This window comes from Falco rusticolus, chromosome 9, assembly GCF_015220075.1.
Source record: "Falco rusticolus isolate bFalRus1 chromosome 9, bFalRus1.pri, whole genome shotgun sequence".
NCBI lineage: Eukaryota > Metazoa > Chordata > Aves > Falconiformes > Falconidae > Falco > Falco rusticolus.
The window spans coordinates 47,043,300-47,058,340 of NC_051195.1; the positions used below are offsets into that span (position 1 = coordinate 47,043,300).

Genomic DNA, 15,041 nt, shown 5'->3' on the forward strand with positions numbered 1-15,041 from the left:
GCTCCCCATGGGCGAGCAGTTTCACCTGGCCCACGTCCCCAAAGGGGCAGTAGTGTCCCCAAAGCAGCACTAAGGTCCCCAAGCCCCTTGCCCCAGGGAAGCAGGCTGCCCCCAGTCCAGCGGTAGCGCCCCAGCCAGTGACCACCCCCTTTCACCACCTCATTCCCCTGGATCAGGCTGGATAAAATCCTCATGTCCTGGCCCTGTTTGGCTCCGTTCACACCAGCTCCAGTTGTAGCTCTGGTAGAAGCAGTACGAGTGGAGCCAGGTGGATTAGCTGCCCTCCCGGCACATGGCTCCCGCTGGCCTCACTGCTCCCAGTCGGGTCCACAGGCGGTGGGTTACTGCCTCGGCCGCTGCAAGAAACAGGTTCCGTCACAGAGCTTGACACCCCCACAGAAGCCACAAAAAATATTTAGCAGCAAGGTGGTGTCTGTCCCTCCTAGCATGAGGGCTTCCATTTCGTTGGCCTGATAGAGGAAAACAGAATAAGAAAAAAATAAGTTACTTCTACTGTTTGACACAAAATCTAATCATTTCCCGTGTCTGTAGAGAATGCAAGTTTCGGCACAACTGTTTTCAAAAGAATGAATATGCTATTTGGAAAAAAAGATTCCTCCATTTGATTTCCCTCACTGAGAACACAAAAAATTTCCTGCCTCCCATGTCATGCACTCACGCAAATCAGCAGAGGCTGTAAAGCTCACCTGCAAATTGAGCCATGCAAAACCCCTCTTCCTAATTCTGTTTGGGTTTTACAAGCTGTCAGTCAGTTGGATCGTGTTAGTTTTATTTGCTTCTTCCAAATTGGTTTTCTTTTTAACGGGAAGAAAGCATTTATATTAATGGAATCCCTGAGCTTCAGCCCTGAAAGGAGAGGCTGAAATGTAATCTCTGAATTTTATATCAGGACGTTCACGGAGCTCTTCTCCACGTTCAGACGAGCACAAGTGCCGGCAACTTTCAGCCCGTTCTGCCTTTCAGAGCAAAGCACAAAGGCGGAGGGGGAAATTTCCATTTCGTCCTTTCTTAAATTCAGCCATCCGCTGGGAATTCCCAGGGTGAGAGGAACAACAGTGCTGGTTATTTGTTGGGAGGGAAACGATGAAAACAAGATCTATAAAATATGTGTTCAATTACTACAGTTTCTAGACACCGGTTTTATAACAGCAGCATTATCCTAAAATCAACTACATTTCTGTCTTTCTGTTGTTCTTTCTTTCTTTTTTAGGAAATACTAGTCTTTTAGAGTCTTTTTTTAGTCTTTTATCGGAAAATATTATCTATACATTAACTGCCAAAATGTTTTGATGCAATACACCCCGGTTTGGTGAGTTTTTTCTAGAATATAAGCAAGAGATTAGAAAACATAGAATTTCTGAGAACACAAACTCTTGTTTTCTCTTTGGGTGAAGTTCCATAATCTGCTTTTTAAATATCCCATAATTTTCTAATTACTCCATAAATTTCAAAAAGGACTGTCCCTGCACTGTACCTATGGGCTAGCAGCAACAGTTGTCCCTTTATTATTCAGTTCTGCAGAAGGAAGAAAAAGCAGCTCCAGACTCTTGCTGCCAAGCCCAGCTCTGGGCTTACTCAGGAGCTTGGATGTGAATGAGGCAAATTTCTGCCTTGGCTGCCTTCACCTGCCTGAACAATCCCCCCTAGGAGCAGACACACCAGCAAATGTGCAAGCATCACCCCCAGGTCCGAGCTGGTGTGTGGTTTTACACCAAAAGCCCCATGGTGTCACACAGTGGGGTTTCTCCCTTCCCTGCTGTAGCTCTTGGACTGGATCTTCTAGGAAAAAAAAAAAGAAAAAAAAAGAAAAAAAGAAAAAAAAGAGTGAGTTTCACTGGTGAGTGGATGTTGCAGCACTGAGGCAGTGTGCATGCACCCATTTTGCTCTGGGCAGGCTTCTGCCAGCTCACCAAGGGCAGGAGCTGGGCATGTCCCCTCTCGCAGGGTGTAATGCATGTGTAACAGGAGGGGGCAAAGCTGTCCAGGTGCTTGCACAGCACTGATGGTTAATGAACGTTTTGCAAATTTAAATCTTCTTGCAAATATTGTCAATACCTCCTCACTTCTGGAGACGTTGGTATCCAACCCTCGTTGAGCAAAGGCCCAGGAGGCAGCAAGCGACAGCCACATGTCATGGCAAGCAGACATCCCCCCCAGCTGCACAACAACCAGGGTGGTTATTTCAAGGGACCAGAGACAACAGCACAGCCCCCGGCTCCAGCAGTGGCCCCGGTTCCAGCAGTGGCGAGGTGTCCTTTAGAAGAGGTAAGAAATAAAAGCCTGGACTTCCCCGGTGTCGCCGCCTGACATCTGGTGAGTCCCCCAGGCAAGGCGCCATGCCGGGGCCCTGGCAGCTCCCGGGGACACCACAGCTCTTCCCCTGGGGTCCCCTGCGAAGCGTGGGCTGGTGTGTGCCACCGCATCACCCATGGCACTGGGCACAGAGCCAGCTGCACCCCCACCCGCCACGCTGCCTCCCTGCCAAAGGGTGCTGCTGCTCTCAAATCCACACGCTCTCAAAGATGCTTGACGTGTGGAAGACCCTGGTACAAATATTCCCCAACCTCCCAGGGGAGTAAGAATCTGGAAGCCCATGTGCTTTAAAAAGCGTCTCCCACCCGATTCTTATACCAGAGACTTCAGCAAAGTGCCTCACCCTGCTCTCAGGAGCGTGACCACAGACATTTGTATATGAAGATACACATGTGCGTGCACTTCTCGTGTGTGCACACACACAGAATGCATATGTTCAGCCAATCTTAATTCCTTAGGAGGTTTTTTTCGTTTCTTTCTGATTTCTCTTTGAAATGGTCCAATATCTGACTTCTAGTGTTTCACGTGCACAACTTTCTGTTCACAGACAGACAGTATCAGACTTTATTTTCTGTTGCTTTATCAGCACAGATTCCTGCTTGCTGCTGTTCATCTGCTTCGTGATGAACGCTGAAAAATAACCATGACCCATCAAAAATAACCTGACTGTGATCAAAGTGTGTGCATGCGTAGAGCAACACTGTTTGGCTCTCTCAAGGATTGCGAGCCTCCAAAACTGTCAGGTTTTCTTATCAAAGCATCTTTACATCGGTGGGATTGCTCCTCCACTGAAAGGGACAAGTGTTGAATCACAGTGTTGAGTTTTGAGGGCTTTTCCCAAGTCTCAGGTATTGTATTTACCTACATGGATGCTTTTGATGTGAATTTAGCAAAAGACTATGTAAAGTTTAGCTGACAAATTTATTTGTAATCTTGAAGTATTTGATCATCAGAGAGAAAGCGAGAATATAAATAAAAGACACTGGACATTCACATAATCTACAGTAAATTCAATAATTTTTACAGAGAACAATATACATATTGTCTTGCCTTTCCTCACAATCAGCTCGCACTATATCTGTGGAAATACACAAATGCCTGGAACAGAGAAGTGTCACCAGGAAAGCGTGTGCTCGCTCTGACACGCTCCCAGCAGTGCCTGGAGAATGGCTCAAACTAAACCAGCCGAAACCCTCTGCTGAGAGACGCCCCAGGAAGGGATTTGGCAACAAGACATCAGGGTGATTTCTGAGACACTTTGCAGTAAAATATTTGCAAAGGAATTTGAAAGAAAAGCATAAGATTCACAACCCAGAGCTGCTAGTCTTCCTAGGTCAAGAAAAATCACCTCTTGACCTTGTGATAAATGTGTAGTTATTTGGTAATAAATACATCTATTCACGGTTTAATGCTTATATGGAAGAATAAAACTAGCAATCTACAAATTAAAAAGATGAGAAGCAGATTTAAAGTATGATTTTCATTTTACAAAGGAAAAGTGTTGTTGATAAATGATTGGCATATTAAAGACCATTTCATTTTAGAAAAGTTAATGTAAATTCAAAATAAAACAAAAACATACCACATCTGTGCGCTTTTTAAAAAATATGCTGGAAGAACAGAGAAATTTTCTACCATGGATTTCTGAAGTGATTCACTATTAACATTTCTCCTATAGAAATATAGACATTGTCACACCTTTTACCGTGGATGAGGACTTTATTTTCTCTTAAAAAGGTTTCAGTGTGGATGGGTGATGAAGCAAGTCCTTGCTTTGAAGAATGTACTGACAACAGAAAGCAAAATACCTTATATCAAATCTGTAAAGCACAAGTCTTGGTGTTTAGTAAAGACACAATAATCAGTTTCGTTTAGATGCTCCGTATACTAATCACTGTGGTGCGACTGCCTTTGCCCACCGTCCTCAGTCAACCTTGGAAAGCATGCCCACTCTCTCCGTGTCGTCACGCTTTCCTGCCCCACTCAGCTGTCCCAGTCTGTCCATCCTTCATTCCCAAGAGTAGACGTTTAACAGCACCGAGTCCTTTCCCTTCCCACTGCGTGGTGATGGAACCTGTATCAAAACTGAGCGTGGTCGACTTCATCCAGCCAAGAGGCTGGGCTGGCAGGGAAATCCGGGTATCCCCCGCTGCTGCCGGTGGAGAGGTCGGAGCTGGGTCCGTTCCCAGCCAGGACCCTCATGGACTGGGGCACACCTTGTCCGCTTTGTCCCATGATGCCCAAGCCGTTGTCTGGGTAAACCAAGCTGGAGATTAAAGGCTGGTGGCCTGGCAGTGCTTGCAAGGAAGCTGGTGACTGGGGTATCCCATAGGGGCTGTTGGATCGCAGGTCGTGGTACTGGTCCTGAGCTGGGATGCCACTGTGATCCAGAGCAAAGCTCCCGTTGGTCCCAGGCTGTCTCCCCAGAGCAGGGGACGCTTCATTGAGATTGCTGTAAATCCCATTGGAATGGCTCATTTCAGACATAGAGGGCTCATCTGAAAGGGAAATGGACTGGTTTTACTGGGAGGGCAATGGTCACGGCTGGCAGCGGTTGCATGGGAATGCCTGCAGGCTCTAGGTATAAATAGATTAGATGGATGGGAGCTGAGCAGCCACACACTGGCCACTTGTAATTCCTTATTACTCCCATCCTTGTTGACGGCTCTTCATAGAAGGCCACGGGATTATTATTTTTTCTGAGTACAAACATCTAATACATTTTGGATTTTAAAAATGTGCATGAAAATTACATATTAAAATATAAGACTGGGATTCAAAAATAATCCTTTACAGGGGAATGTAAGTTCAATGTCTTTTTACCTTTTATTCTTCATTTCTGTTTGGCTTTGAGGTTTATCCTGAATTTTTATATCATTTTTAGGAGCCACCTAAACACTCACTGAAGCAAGAAAAACTCTCCATCGCTCAGAAAAAAATATATTAAATCTCAGCAGTATTTGTCTGCTCAGGAGCAGGCTAATGAAATGTATTTGTGTGACTTTAAAACACTTCTGAAAAATGAGCAATATTTTTCAAGCTACGAGCAAAAATTGTTTGCATTCGTTAGGGGCTCTGTGGACAGTGAGAGCTGCTCTGTTGCCTAGGATACAAACCTGTTTGTGGCATCAAGCTATCAATAATTGTTCAACATTTTTTAGTTATTATTTATAGTATATTCATATTTAATGATGCTGATGCACAGTGTGTATAAACAGACTTGAAAATCAAATAGTTTTTAGGAACACGGGAGAGAAGCTAAGACGCAAAGCTGAGTGTGTGTATAAACATACGTGCATTTATAGACCTGTGTCTGTCTAAATATGTACACGGAGTTTTGCATTTCAGCTTTTCTCCTGTATTCTTAAAACCGATACATGCACACACACATGGGCACGCACATTTGGGCTCCGCACTAGCACAGACCAGCCCCCTTAGCCCTGGGGCAGTTCGGGGCCGTGCAGAATGTGCCCCCGAGCAGCGCTGCAGGCACTGACCTCCGCCCCCCCCCCCCCCCCCCCCCCCCGGGCACAGGGCCGTATTCTGCCTCTGCAGCGGCTGCCGTGGGGCTGGAGAGTGCAGGATAAGAGCTAGTGGAGGTGTCTCCCTGGGTTAGGCAACAAAAATCTCTGCTCCAAAAATGAGACCCTCGGGTTCAGAAACCTCCCACCACGCAGCAATCTCCCTCTCACAGCACGGTGGGGAAGTAACAGCTCCCACAGAACCGGGGCGTCTTAACTAGTAACTATGCAAATAAAATCACCCCTAAATAGGATGGAAAAAAAAAAAATGTTATACTTTTCCCCACAGAAACGTTCAGTGATTGTGGATTCTCTGATTTTCTTATTTCCAAGAGCCCCTGGACAAGGCTGTGTATGAGCAGCGGCTCTAACACCCGCCGCGCCTGCCCGGGGAGCTCTCCCTGCTCTCCCCGCACCTTTCCGGACCTGGCACAGGCCCCCCCGGGGGAAAAGCAGAATTTCCTCAGCCCCGGCTGCCCCCGCAGCCCTGCCAGGGTTTACCCCGCGGTAAATCCCGGGGCTCCGCGCTTCTCCCGCCCCGGACACTTGTTGTCACTCATTCCGTTACGGCTGAAAATTATTAACGTGGCCCGGGGTGTGTGTGAAAGCAGCCACGGCACGGACCGCAGCTCGGCCGGGGGGCACGGACCGCGCTCGGCAAAGCCCTGTCTGGCACCGGGGCGCCGGGGACCGACCTGTGAAGGAGACCTCGGCATCGCTGTCGGGCCCCTCCTCCTGGATGCTGTCTTTGTCGGACTTGGAGGTCCCCCGGGATCGCTTCATGTTCCTGAAGTACTGACCCCACCGCTGCCTCCCCGCGTCCTTCTTCAGCCTTTTCTCCTTGGCCCTGCGGTTCTGGAACCAGACCTGCAAGCAGGGCAGGCCGGGGAGCTCTCTCTCCGCGGGGTCGGCTCCCTGCCCGCCGCCCCCCGCCCCGCAGCCCCCGCAGAGCCGGTGGGGGGCGAGGGCCGCCCCGTCTCACCTGCACCACCCGCATGTCCAGCCCCGTCTCCGATGAAAGCTGTTCCCGGACGTGCCGCGCCGGTTTGGGCGAGTTGTTATAAGCGTTTTTGAGGGTCTCCAGCTGCTTGGCCGTGATGGTGGTGCGCGGTCTCTTGGCCGTGGACTCAGCCTCTGCCGACACGGTGGGAGTTAAAGGTGAAGTTACCGCGGAGCGGCCCCAGGGACATGGGACCCTCGTCCCCCCTCCAGACACCCGCCGACGGCAGATACTTCCGGCCCCCCTTCCGCCCGGCCCATGAGCGTGTCCCGGAGGGCAGGAGAGCCCCAGGCCGCATCCCTCCTGCCCTCAGGGGATGCGAGGGAAGGCGCAAGGGGTACCTCTCTGCTTGGCCGTCTCGTAGTCTGCCTTGCAGACCAGCCTGCTGTCCTCCATGAGGTAGAACTCGTCGCCGGTGGCCAGCTGCCGTTTGCAGACGATGCAGGCGAAGCAGTGCAGGTGGTAAACGAAGTCCTGGGCCCGGCGCACCACCTGGGTCGGGGGGATGCCCTGCTGGCAGGCGGCACACTTCGTCCCGAAGCGCCTGAGCGGGGGGGGGGGGGGGGGGGACAAGCGGCGGCCGCTGAGCGCGGCAGGGTGGGCTGCCGGCCCGGCCCGTCGCTGTCCGCGGTGCTGAACCCGGCCCGCGGTGCTGAACCCGGCCTGCCGCTGTCCGCGGTGCTGAACCCGGCCCGCGGTGCTGAACCCGGCCCGCCGCTGTCCGCGGTGCTGAACCCGGCCCGCGGTGCTGAGCCCGGCCGCCGCTGCCCGCGGTGCTGAACCCCACGCGTGCCCCTGACACCCACCCGCCCCGGCACCCCCCGGCTTCTCCCCGGCCGCCCCCGGCCCGGCCCCACGCACTTGAAGAAGTCCTCCTTGCAGTACACGCCGTCCCCGCGGCTGAAGCACTTCTCGGCCAGCTGCGTCTGGCAGTCGGAGCATTTCAGGCACTTGCTGTGCCAGTGCCGGTCCAGGACCTTGAGGATGAACCTGTCCACGATGTGCTGGTTGCAGCCGGCGCACAGCGGGATCTCTGCGGGGAGGCAGCCCCCGTCAGCCACCGCCCCGACGGCCCCACCGCCTCCCGAGACCGGCCCGGCCCTCCGCCCCCGGGGTTTGCTGCCGCCCGACGGCCGATCCGAGGGTGGCCCGGGGAACGGCCCGAAAAAATGAGTATTCGTTCAAATTCGTTGGCGCGGCGCCGGGGGAGCCTCTCCCCGCGCCGCAGAGAGCAGCGAACCCCCGGGCCGCACACCGGGGGAAGCGCCCGGGAGCAGCGGGGAAAACAGGCAGGGAAGGGATGGGAACAGAATTAACCCCCGGGCCGAGCCGCCGGCAAAGTTGCAATGCAATTATTCCAGGCTCTTTTTCCTTTTCCTACTCTTTCAAAATTCACCTGCAAATAACGGCGGGGTAGCCCGGGCGGGGTGAGGAAAGAGGCTACCAAAAATTACGAGAATTGCACTGAAAATAAAAGCGCAGTAGGCTTGTCCCATCGCCCTGCAGATATCCACAGAAATGAAACAGAAAGAGATGATACAAGGACACAGATACAGAGAAATAGAAATATAAAAATAAACAGATACAGTAGATAGAAAACGAAATGTACAGATATATAGACATAAATATAGAGAAATCGGCATATAGGTATAGCTATTGACAGGCAGGTAAAAACGTAGATATAGAGGTACATAAATATAGATACATCGGGATGCATACAGAAGAGACATCTACAGACAGGGCTGTATAGATATAGATAGATGAAGACATAAGGATATCTATATGTAAAGATAACTATAGAAAGATATATAGAGATGCATAGCCGTGCGTAGGGGTAGAGATGGAGATGATATCGTTATACGTATTAATCGTCCTCTCAACAATTCATCGCGTCCAAACAAATAACCCAAATAACGGCACCGCTAAAGGCAGCGGCCCAGGCCCCGGGCTGCCCGGAAAGGACAGGGCACGGCACGGCACGGCCCGACACAGCACGGCCCGCGGCTCTTACGCTGCATGGCGGCTCCGCGGGCCGCGGCAGCGCCGCTCCCTCAGGCGGGCCGCAGGCACTGGCGCATCTTCCGCGGGGCCACCGCCCCCCGCCCCGTCGCTGCCGGGGCCGGGCCGGGGGTGCGGAACTGCTGCGATCCCCTCCCCGGCCCCCCCAAATCACGGCGGCAGCTGACCCCCGGCCGCTGCCACCCCCGCGGCGCCGGGGATGTCGCTGGCTGAAGCGGGTTATTTTTAGCACCCGCCCCGCCCCGCCGGTGCGCTCTGAAGCGCCGGGCAGGGCATCGCCGCGCGCTGTATTTAACAACCCCCCCCGGGGCCGGCGGCACAGCCCCCCACCCACCCCGGCCGGCCACGGCGGGAGGGCGCCGGCTCCGGGGCGCCCGGAAACGAAACCCGGGCGGGGGCCGCCCCTCGACGGGCCCGGCGGCGGGCGGGGGGTTCAGCCGGGGGTGGCGGGGGGGCAGCGCCGGCCGCTGCCCCGAGCTCGTTGCGAGTCGCAGACCCCGGGATTTGCCCCCGGCCCGGGGAAAGCACCGCGCGGCTCGACCCCTCGCCGGTACGAACACCCCCGCCGGGCCTGGTCCTGCCGCCCCCCTGCCCCGGTGAGCCCCGCTGCTCCTTTCCCGCTGCCTCCGCGGGCCCCGACGGAGCCCGGCCGGGGACCGCGGGGCCGTGAAGGAGCGTCGCGTCCTGCGGGAAAACGGCGTTGTCGCGCCGCTCCCGTACCGGGGGGTCGCTTTCGGCGGTGTCGCCTCTTCCCCCCGCAGAGCATCTCCCGACTGCCCGGTCAAACGCGCAGCTACCGCGGCTGCGATGCCCGCACCGCGGAGAGCCCGGAGAGACAAACCGGGCGCTAAGCCCGGGGACACCAGCCCGACGGCGCGGGGGGGCTGCCGGGCTGCCCGACCCGCGGAGTCGGTCCCGGTCCCAGTGTCCCCTCGGCCCCCGCGCCCCGGCGAGGCGCCTGCCCCGGCTCCTCGTTGTTTTGTTTTTAAGCCGCCGTCGGTCGCGGTCGATGCTGACGAGAACCGGGACGGCCCCGCACCGGATCCGGCCCCCTGCCCCGGCCCCGGCTCTGCCAGCCCCGGGGAGAGCCCCGGAGCTCCGGACACGCCAGGGCAGCGCGGGCCGGTTCTCCTCGTCCCGGCAGTGCTGCCTCCGTTCGTTAAACGGGAAGGAAAAAAACCGAACGCGTTTAAGAGAGGAATTAACGGGAGTTTTTCCAAAGCGGAGAAAAAGCCGGGGCGGAGCGGGGCGGGGTGGCGCAGGGTGTGCCCGCCGTCGGGGGGGAACCGGCGGGCAGAAATTCCCCGTTCCGTCCCTGCCCTCGTTGCGCTGGGAGCGGCGGGACCCCGGGGCAGGAGCCGCCGCTCCGCAGCGCCGGGCAAAGCCGCCGCCGGGGCCGGGCAGCGGGGCGAGCCCAGGGCAGCCGCCGCCTTTCCTCCGGAAGCAGGCGGGGAGCCCCAGTCTAGACCCGATGGGCCCCGAAGGGGCGCCCGTAGCAGGCGCTGGGCCGGCGGGGCAGGCTGTGATGCGGGGACAAGGCAGGGAACAGCGCGGGGCGGGCGGGACGGACCGGGACGGACCCCCCGGTGCCGTCGTGCTGCCCGCGCTCCCCTGCAGCCCGCCCCGACCGCGGCCCCGACGGCGTCCCGGGGAGCGCGGAACGGGCACAGGCTGAGGCTCCCGCCGGGGCTCCCAGAGCCGCCACTGGCGCCTCCGCGGGGGGACGCGGAGGTTTCCGCGCACCCACGCCCCTCACCTGGGCTCCGCGGGAAGGGGCAGAGCTCCGCTGCCTTCTCCGAGCCGGCGCGGACCCGCTCCAGCAGCATCGCGGCCCCCGCGGGCGCGCCGGGCGCCGTCCGAGGTGCGCGGGTGGCTGCGGAGGAGTGGCGGAGCGGCGCGGAGGGGAGCGCAGGGAGCGGCGCGGGGGCGGCCGCCTCCCGGGGCGGAGCGGGGCCGGCGCGGGGGGGCGGGCCGGGGGCGGCACCGTGCCGTCGGGCCGGGCCGCAGCTGGGCCGCGCTTCACCGCGGGGCCCTTCAGCATCGCGAAAGCGGCGGGGGGGAGCGTCGTCCCCCACGGCCCACGCGTGGCCAGGGCCGCCGCGCCCCACGCCTGGGCTCAGGCTGCAGCCGCCGCCCTCGCGTGTAAAGCGGCCCCGGGGCCCCCGCAACGCCCCGAGCGGCGGCACGGTGGGAGTCAGGGGAGCCGCCGTCGGTGGGAGCCTCCTCCCGGGCCCGGCCGCCCCCCGCCCGCCCCCGCTCCCGGATTTCGTTTGCCCCCGCGGCGCGGGTCTCCGTCGACGGCGGCCGCGGGGAGCGGGGTGGGGGGGGGCCGCTTCCCTTCCAGTAATTAGTTAATGAGAGCGGAGAGGTAACTGGTGAGGACTCGTGTCTGACCCATGGCAATCAGTGCCCTGCGGCTGGCAGAGGTTAATTGCACTAATTGAGGATGGGGCGGACATGGGATGGGGGTTGCATGTGTGTTTTTACATGCACATGCGGGTGCATACAGGTGTGCATGTGTGTATTTGCAGGTGCATGTGGGTGTGCATGTGTCTATTTGCATGTTCATGCGTGTGTTCATGTGTGTATTTACAGGTGCATGTGGGTGATTGCAGAAGCACATATGTGCGTATAGGGGTGCAGGGACATGCATACGCAGGGCCGTGCACTTATTCATACGCAGTCTGTGTGTTCATTTGTGCGTGCAAGGGGTGTGTGTGCCAGCCAGTGTGCCCATGTGGGTGTGCAGGTTTGTGTGTGTGTGCACCCGCAAGTGTGTGTGCCTATGTCTGTGCCTGTGAGCTTGCGCTCTGTTCCATGGGTGCTTGCGTGTTTGTGTGTGCAGGGACGTGTGGGCACATTTCCGTGCGCTTGTGTGTGTGTGTGCACCGGGGTGGAAGTCCCGTGCGTGTGCACACCGCTTGCCCCAGGCAGCCGGAGCTGATAATTGTGGTTGTTACTGTGAGCCCGTTAATCCCCCGAATCCCTTTACCTCCTGCTCGCAGGGGATTACAAATTAATAAAAGCAGCTTAGGGGCGGGAGCCTCCAAACACACATATGCTCCTGCCGGGCGGCAGCACAGGGACTTTCGCCCGCCCGTGGGGGCAGTTGGGGAGCCCAGCACTGAGCTCCCGAGGGCCCCAATTTCATGCCACCTGCACTGGCCCAGCACCACTACTGAGCACCCCTGGGTGCCAGGCTGTGCTCCTGCCTGCTCACCTCCCCCGGGTCCTGCGGGGGCCAGTGGCTGGGTCAGGACTGTCCCCTCTGATGGTTCACCTGGCCAGGGACAGGTCCCAGCCTGGGGGCCAGCTCAGACCCCTACGGTTGGAAAATAACACAGGGAGACATCATGGGGAGCAGGATCTGGGGTCCCCAAATAAAGTACCTCGAAATGTCAGGCTGGAGCACAGCTGGGTACGGGCAGAGTGCTGGCACGGCGTGACTGGTACCGTGCCCCAGTAACACCGGGTACCACGGCGAGTCCTGCTGGGTACCGCCAGCACCGGCTGTGCTGGGGCACCTCCACCCTCCCCAGGGCCATGAACAGCTTCTGGGGGGAGCAGGTGATGACCCACAGAGTCTCTTTTAAGCTCAGTTTTATAAGTGGATTTTTAGTCTGATCCTCTAAGGAAGCAGTTTAAGAAAGCGTGTGTGTGTGTGCTGGTGCCTGTCCTGCCAGGGCTGCGGCTCCGCAGGACGCGGGGCAGCGGGGACCCGCTCAGGGCCACCAATGGCACCTGCCAGCCCTGTGCAGCCTTGTGTTTTCAGCCCCAGGGTCACACACCGGCACCATCGCAGCAGGTTTCCACAAAAGCCCCTTCGGGTGCCCTCCTGCTCGGGTTGTGGCAGGCATCAGGCCCTGCCCGCAGGCTTACTCACTGCTTCTGCCACCATTAAAAAAAAACACCACCAAACCAACCAAAACGTATCTTTGTTACTTTTTTTGTCTCTCTTCCCTGGTTCAGAAGATTGCTTAGCAGCCCCCGAGAAGTCTGAACTTAAACACACTCCTCTCCCCTTTCCCTTCTGTCAGTTCTGCAGACAGACCCAGGGGCTGCACCATCCCTCCTTCCGAGGAACCTGCGCCAGGTTTGCTATGACAGCCCTTGTCCCCACCGCCGCGACAGCGGAGCATCAGACCCTGCAGCGAGTTCCCAGGACCTGGAGCACCTCTATAAAAGGAGGCAGCAGATGGATCAGGTTTGGGTGGGATGGTCAGGGCACGCCTACCCCTGCCCCAGCAGGGACCATGTCACATTCCAGCTTGAGACATTTCAGGCGAGGAGCCCATTCTTCACGTTCCCTCAGGAACATCACCGTTTTCCAGGCAAGATCGCAGGGCAGCTGGGAAACGCACATTTCCCTGGAGAAGCGAGCTGCAGCGCCCAACTTCAAAGAACCGTATCTACAGGTTTAGAAATCCTGCAGGTTTCTAAAGAGATCTTGGAGTACTTCTGCAGGGAGGGTATTTTTAACAAGTCACCCATCCCACCACCTCAGTGGCACTGCGGGTGACAGCGGAAGGATTCAGGAGCATTCAGTGGAGCTGGCACCAGCCTGGCCACAGAAGAGATGTTCAAGTTCAAGGGGAAGGCTCAGAAATCACCCATTTTCCCATCACTCCTCCAAACACTCACCAACATTTTATGAAGTTATGGGATAACAGTGAAAGAAATGGAGCAAAGTTTACCTGGTACGTTTCAGAATTAAGTACCCACATAAAATGACTGATACGGTTTGAAATGGATGTGTATACAAGCTATCCTTGCGATACAGTTTTTACCTAAAAGTAACTTGAAAATACAGGTAAAAAGCCAATACACACCACTTTGCCCAAATGTTTGCGATTTATTTTAAACAAGCACATTAGTTTACAATTTAGTACAAAACACTCACTTTTCCTTCCTAGAGAGGTACCAGACTGAGTAAAAAAAACCCCAAAACTAAACAAAACAAAGCAAAACAAACTTGAAAATGTCAAGTTATTGAATTAAAATAAATAAAACATTTAAATTACTGAAATGGTATATTCACAATTTTCAACACCTCATATGCAATGCACAGACCTACACAATACACCTTGGACCTTCTCTTAAGATGGTAGTTCCCGTGCAGTTCTGAGCCGAAATAGCTAAAAATGGAAGAGTTCTCAGGAAGAACTTCATTAGGTTTCTTTAGCACTTGCAGCTTTTCTTTCTCTGCTGGCATATTCCACAGCACTCCTTTTATTTTCTGTGAAGGTTTAATAATTCCCCTTTAAAAATATCCGAGGAGCAAAGAAGGCTCCATGAATTACAAAGGGCAAAAAAATCCTTCTCGGAAACAACTGCCACCAATACGGTACAAGCCACAAATGACAGTGGAATCGCAGAAGCTTCTGTGGTACAACACAGCACAAATAAAACCTCCAGGACTGAGGAGATGGTGGTTTGAGGCAATTTTGAAAAAGGAAACACTTTCTTGTAACTCACCCAACCAATAACACACCACAGCAAAGCAGCATCACACATTCCCCAGCAGACATGAAGTATCTTTACGGTCAGAGTACGTAAAAGGATATAATTTGTCATCATAAAGATAGAAAATAAGAACAAGTAAACCAAGATTTACAGAACCAAATTCAAAGTCAACAAAACTTTTCCAGATGAGGTCACTACCGTCATTAGAGTGAGAGACTTGGCCAGTTAACTGGCAACAGAATTAAGAGCACCAACATGGATAATCCACATCCTTATTTCACACTTTTACACTCCTAAGAAAAAACACTCGAAGTTTGAGTATCCGTTTGTTTTATCGTGTTTCCAGGAGGGTCACAGCAACATGAAAGTTAACAATGTGTAGCAAACCAAGCCAAACCTTCAATCCAAACCCACATTTGCTGGTGTTCTAATGGCAAAATTATCACTACAAACCTTCAAAGCCTTCAGAACAAATCAAAGCTAACAAACTCGGGTCTATAAACATGGTAAACTGCAGAAGCAACAACCAGCTTGAAATTGTGCAACAATACTGACAGCGGGAAACTCAAGTCCCACAGAAACTGGCCAAATCTTCCAGATCCAGTATTTGCTATGCTGTGGGTTTGGGTTTTCAGTGTTTGTTGGGGTTTTCTGCATTCGATGTCCTTGCTTGTTGGCTGACATCAACATCTCCCCAGACTAGT

At 54.9% G+C, this 15,041-nt stretch overlaps 1 protein-coding gene across 2 annotated transcripts; it reads right to left on the minus strand.

Moving 5' to 3' along the window:
- Positions 1 to 3,242: 3,242 nt before the first annotated feature.
- On the minus strand, positions 3,243 to 10,774 carry LHX3 (LIM homeobox 3). Of its 2 annotated transcripts, none has more exons than XM_037401383.1 (6): positions 10,631 to 10,774; positions 7,717 to 7,888; positions 7,197 to 7,399; positions 6,838 to 6,989; positions 6,551 to 6,722; positions 3,243 to 4,832 (listed from the first exon to the last, which is right to left on the minus strand). In XM_037401383.1, exons 1-6 carry the CDS (start codon positions 10,698 to 10,700, stop codon positions 4,414 to 4,416), a joined length of 1,188 nt encoding a protein of 395 aa, XP_037257280.1. In that variant the 5' UTR covers positions 10,701 to 10,774; the 3' UTR covers positions 3,243 to 4,413. The 2 variants fall into 2 exon arrangements, with proteins under 2 accessions (XP_037257280.1, XP_037257281.1); XM_037401384.1 differs by lacking the exon at positions 10,631 to 10,774 and adding an exon at positions 8,867 to 9,164.
- Between the last annotated feature and the right edge of the window lie 4,267 nt (positions 10,775 to 15,041).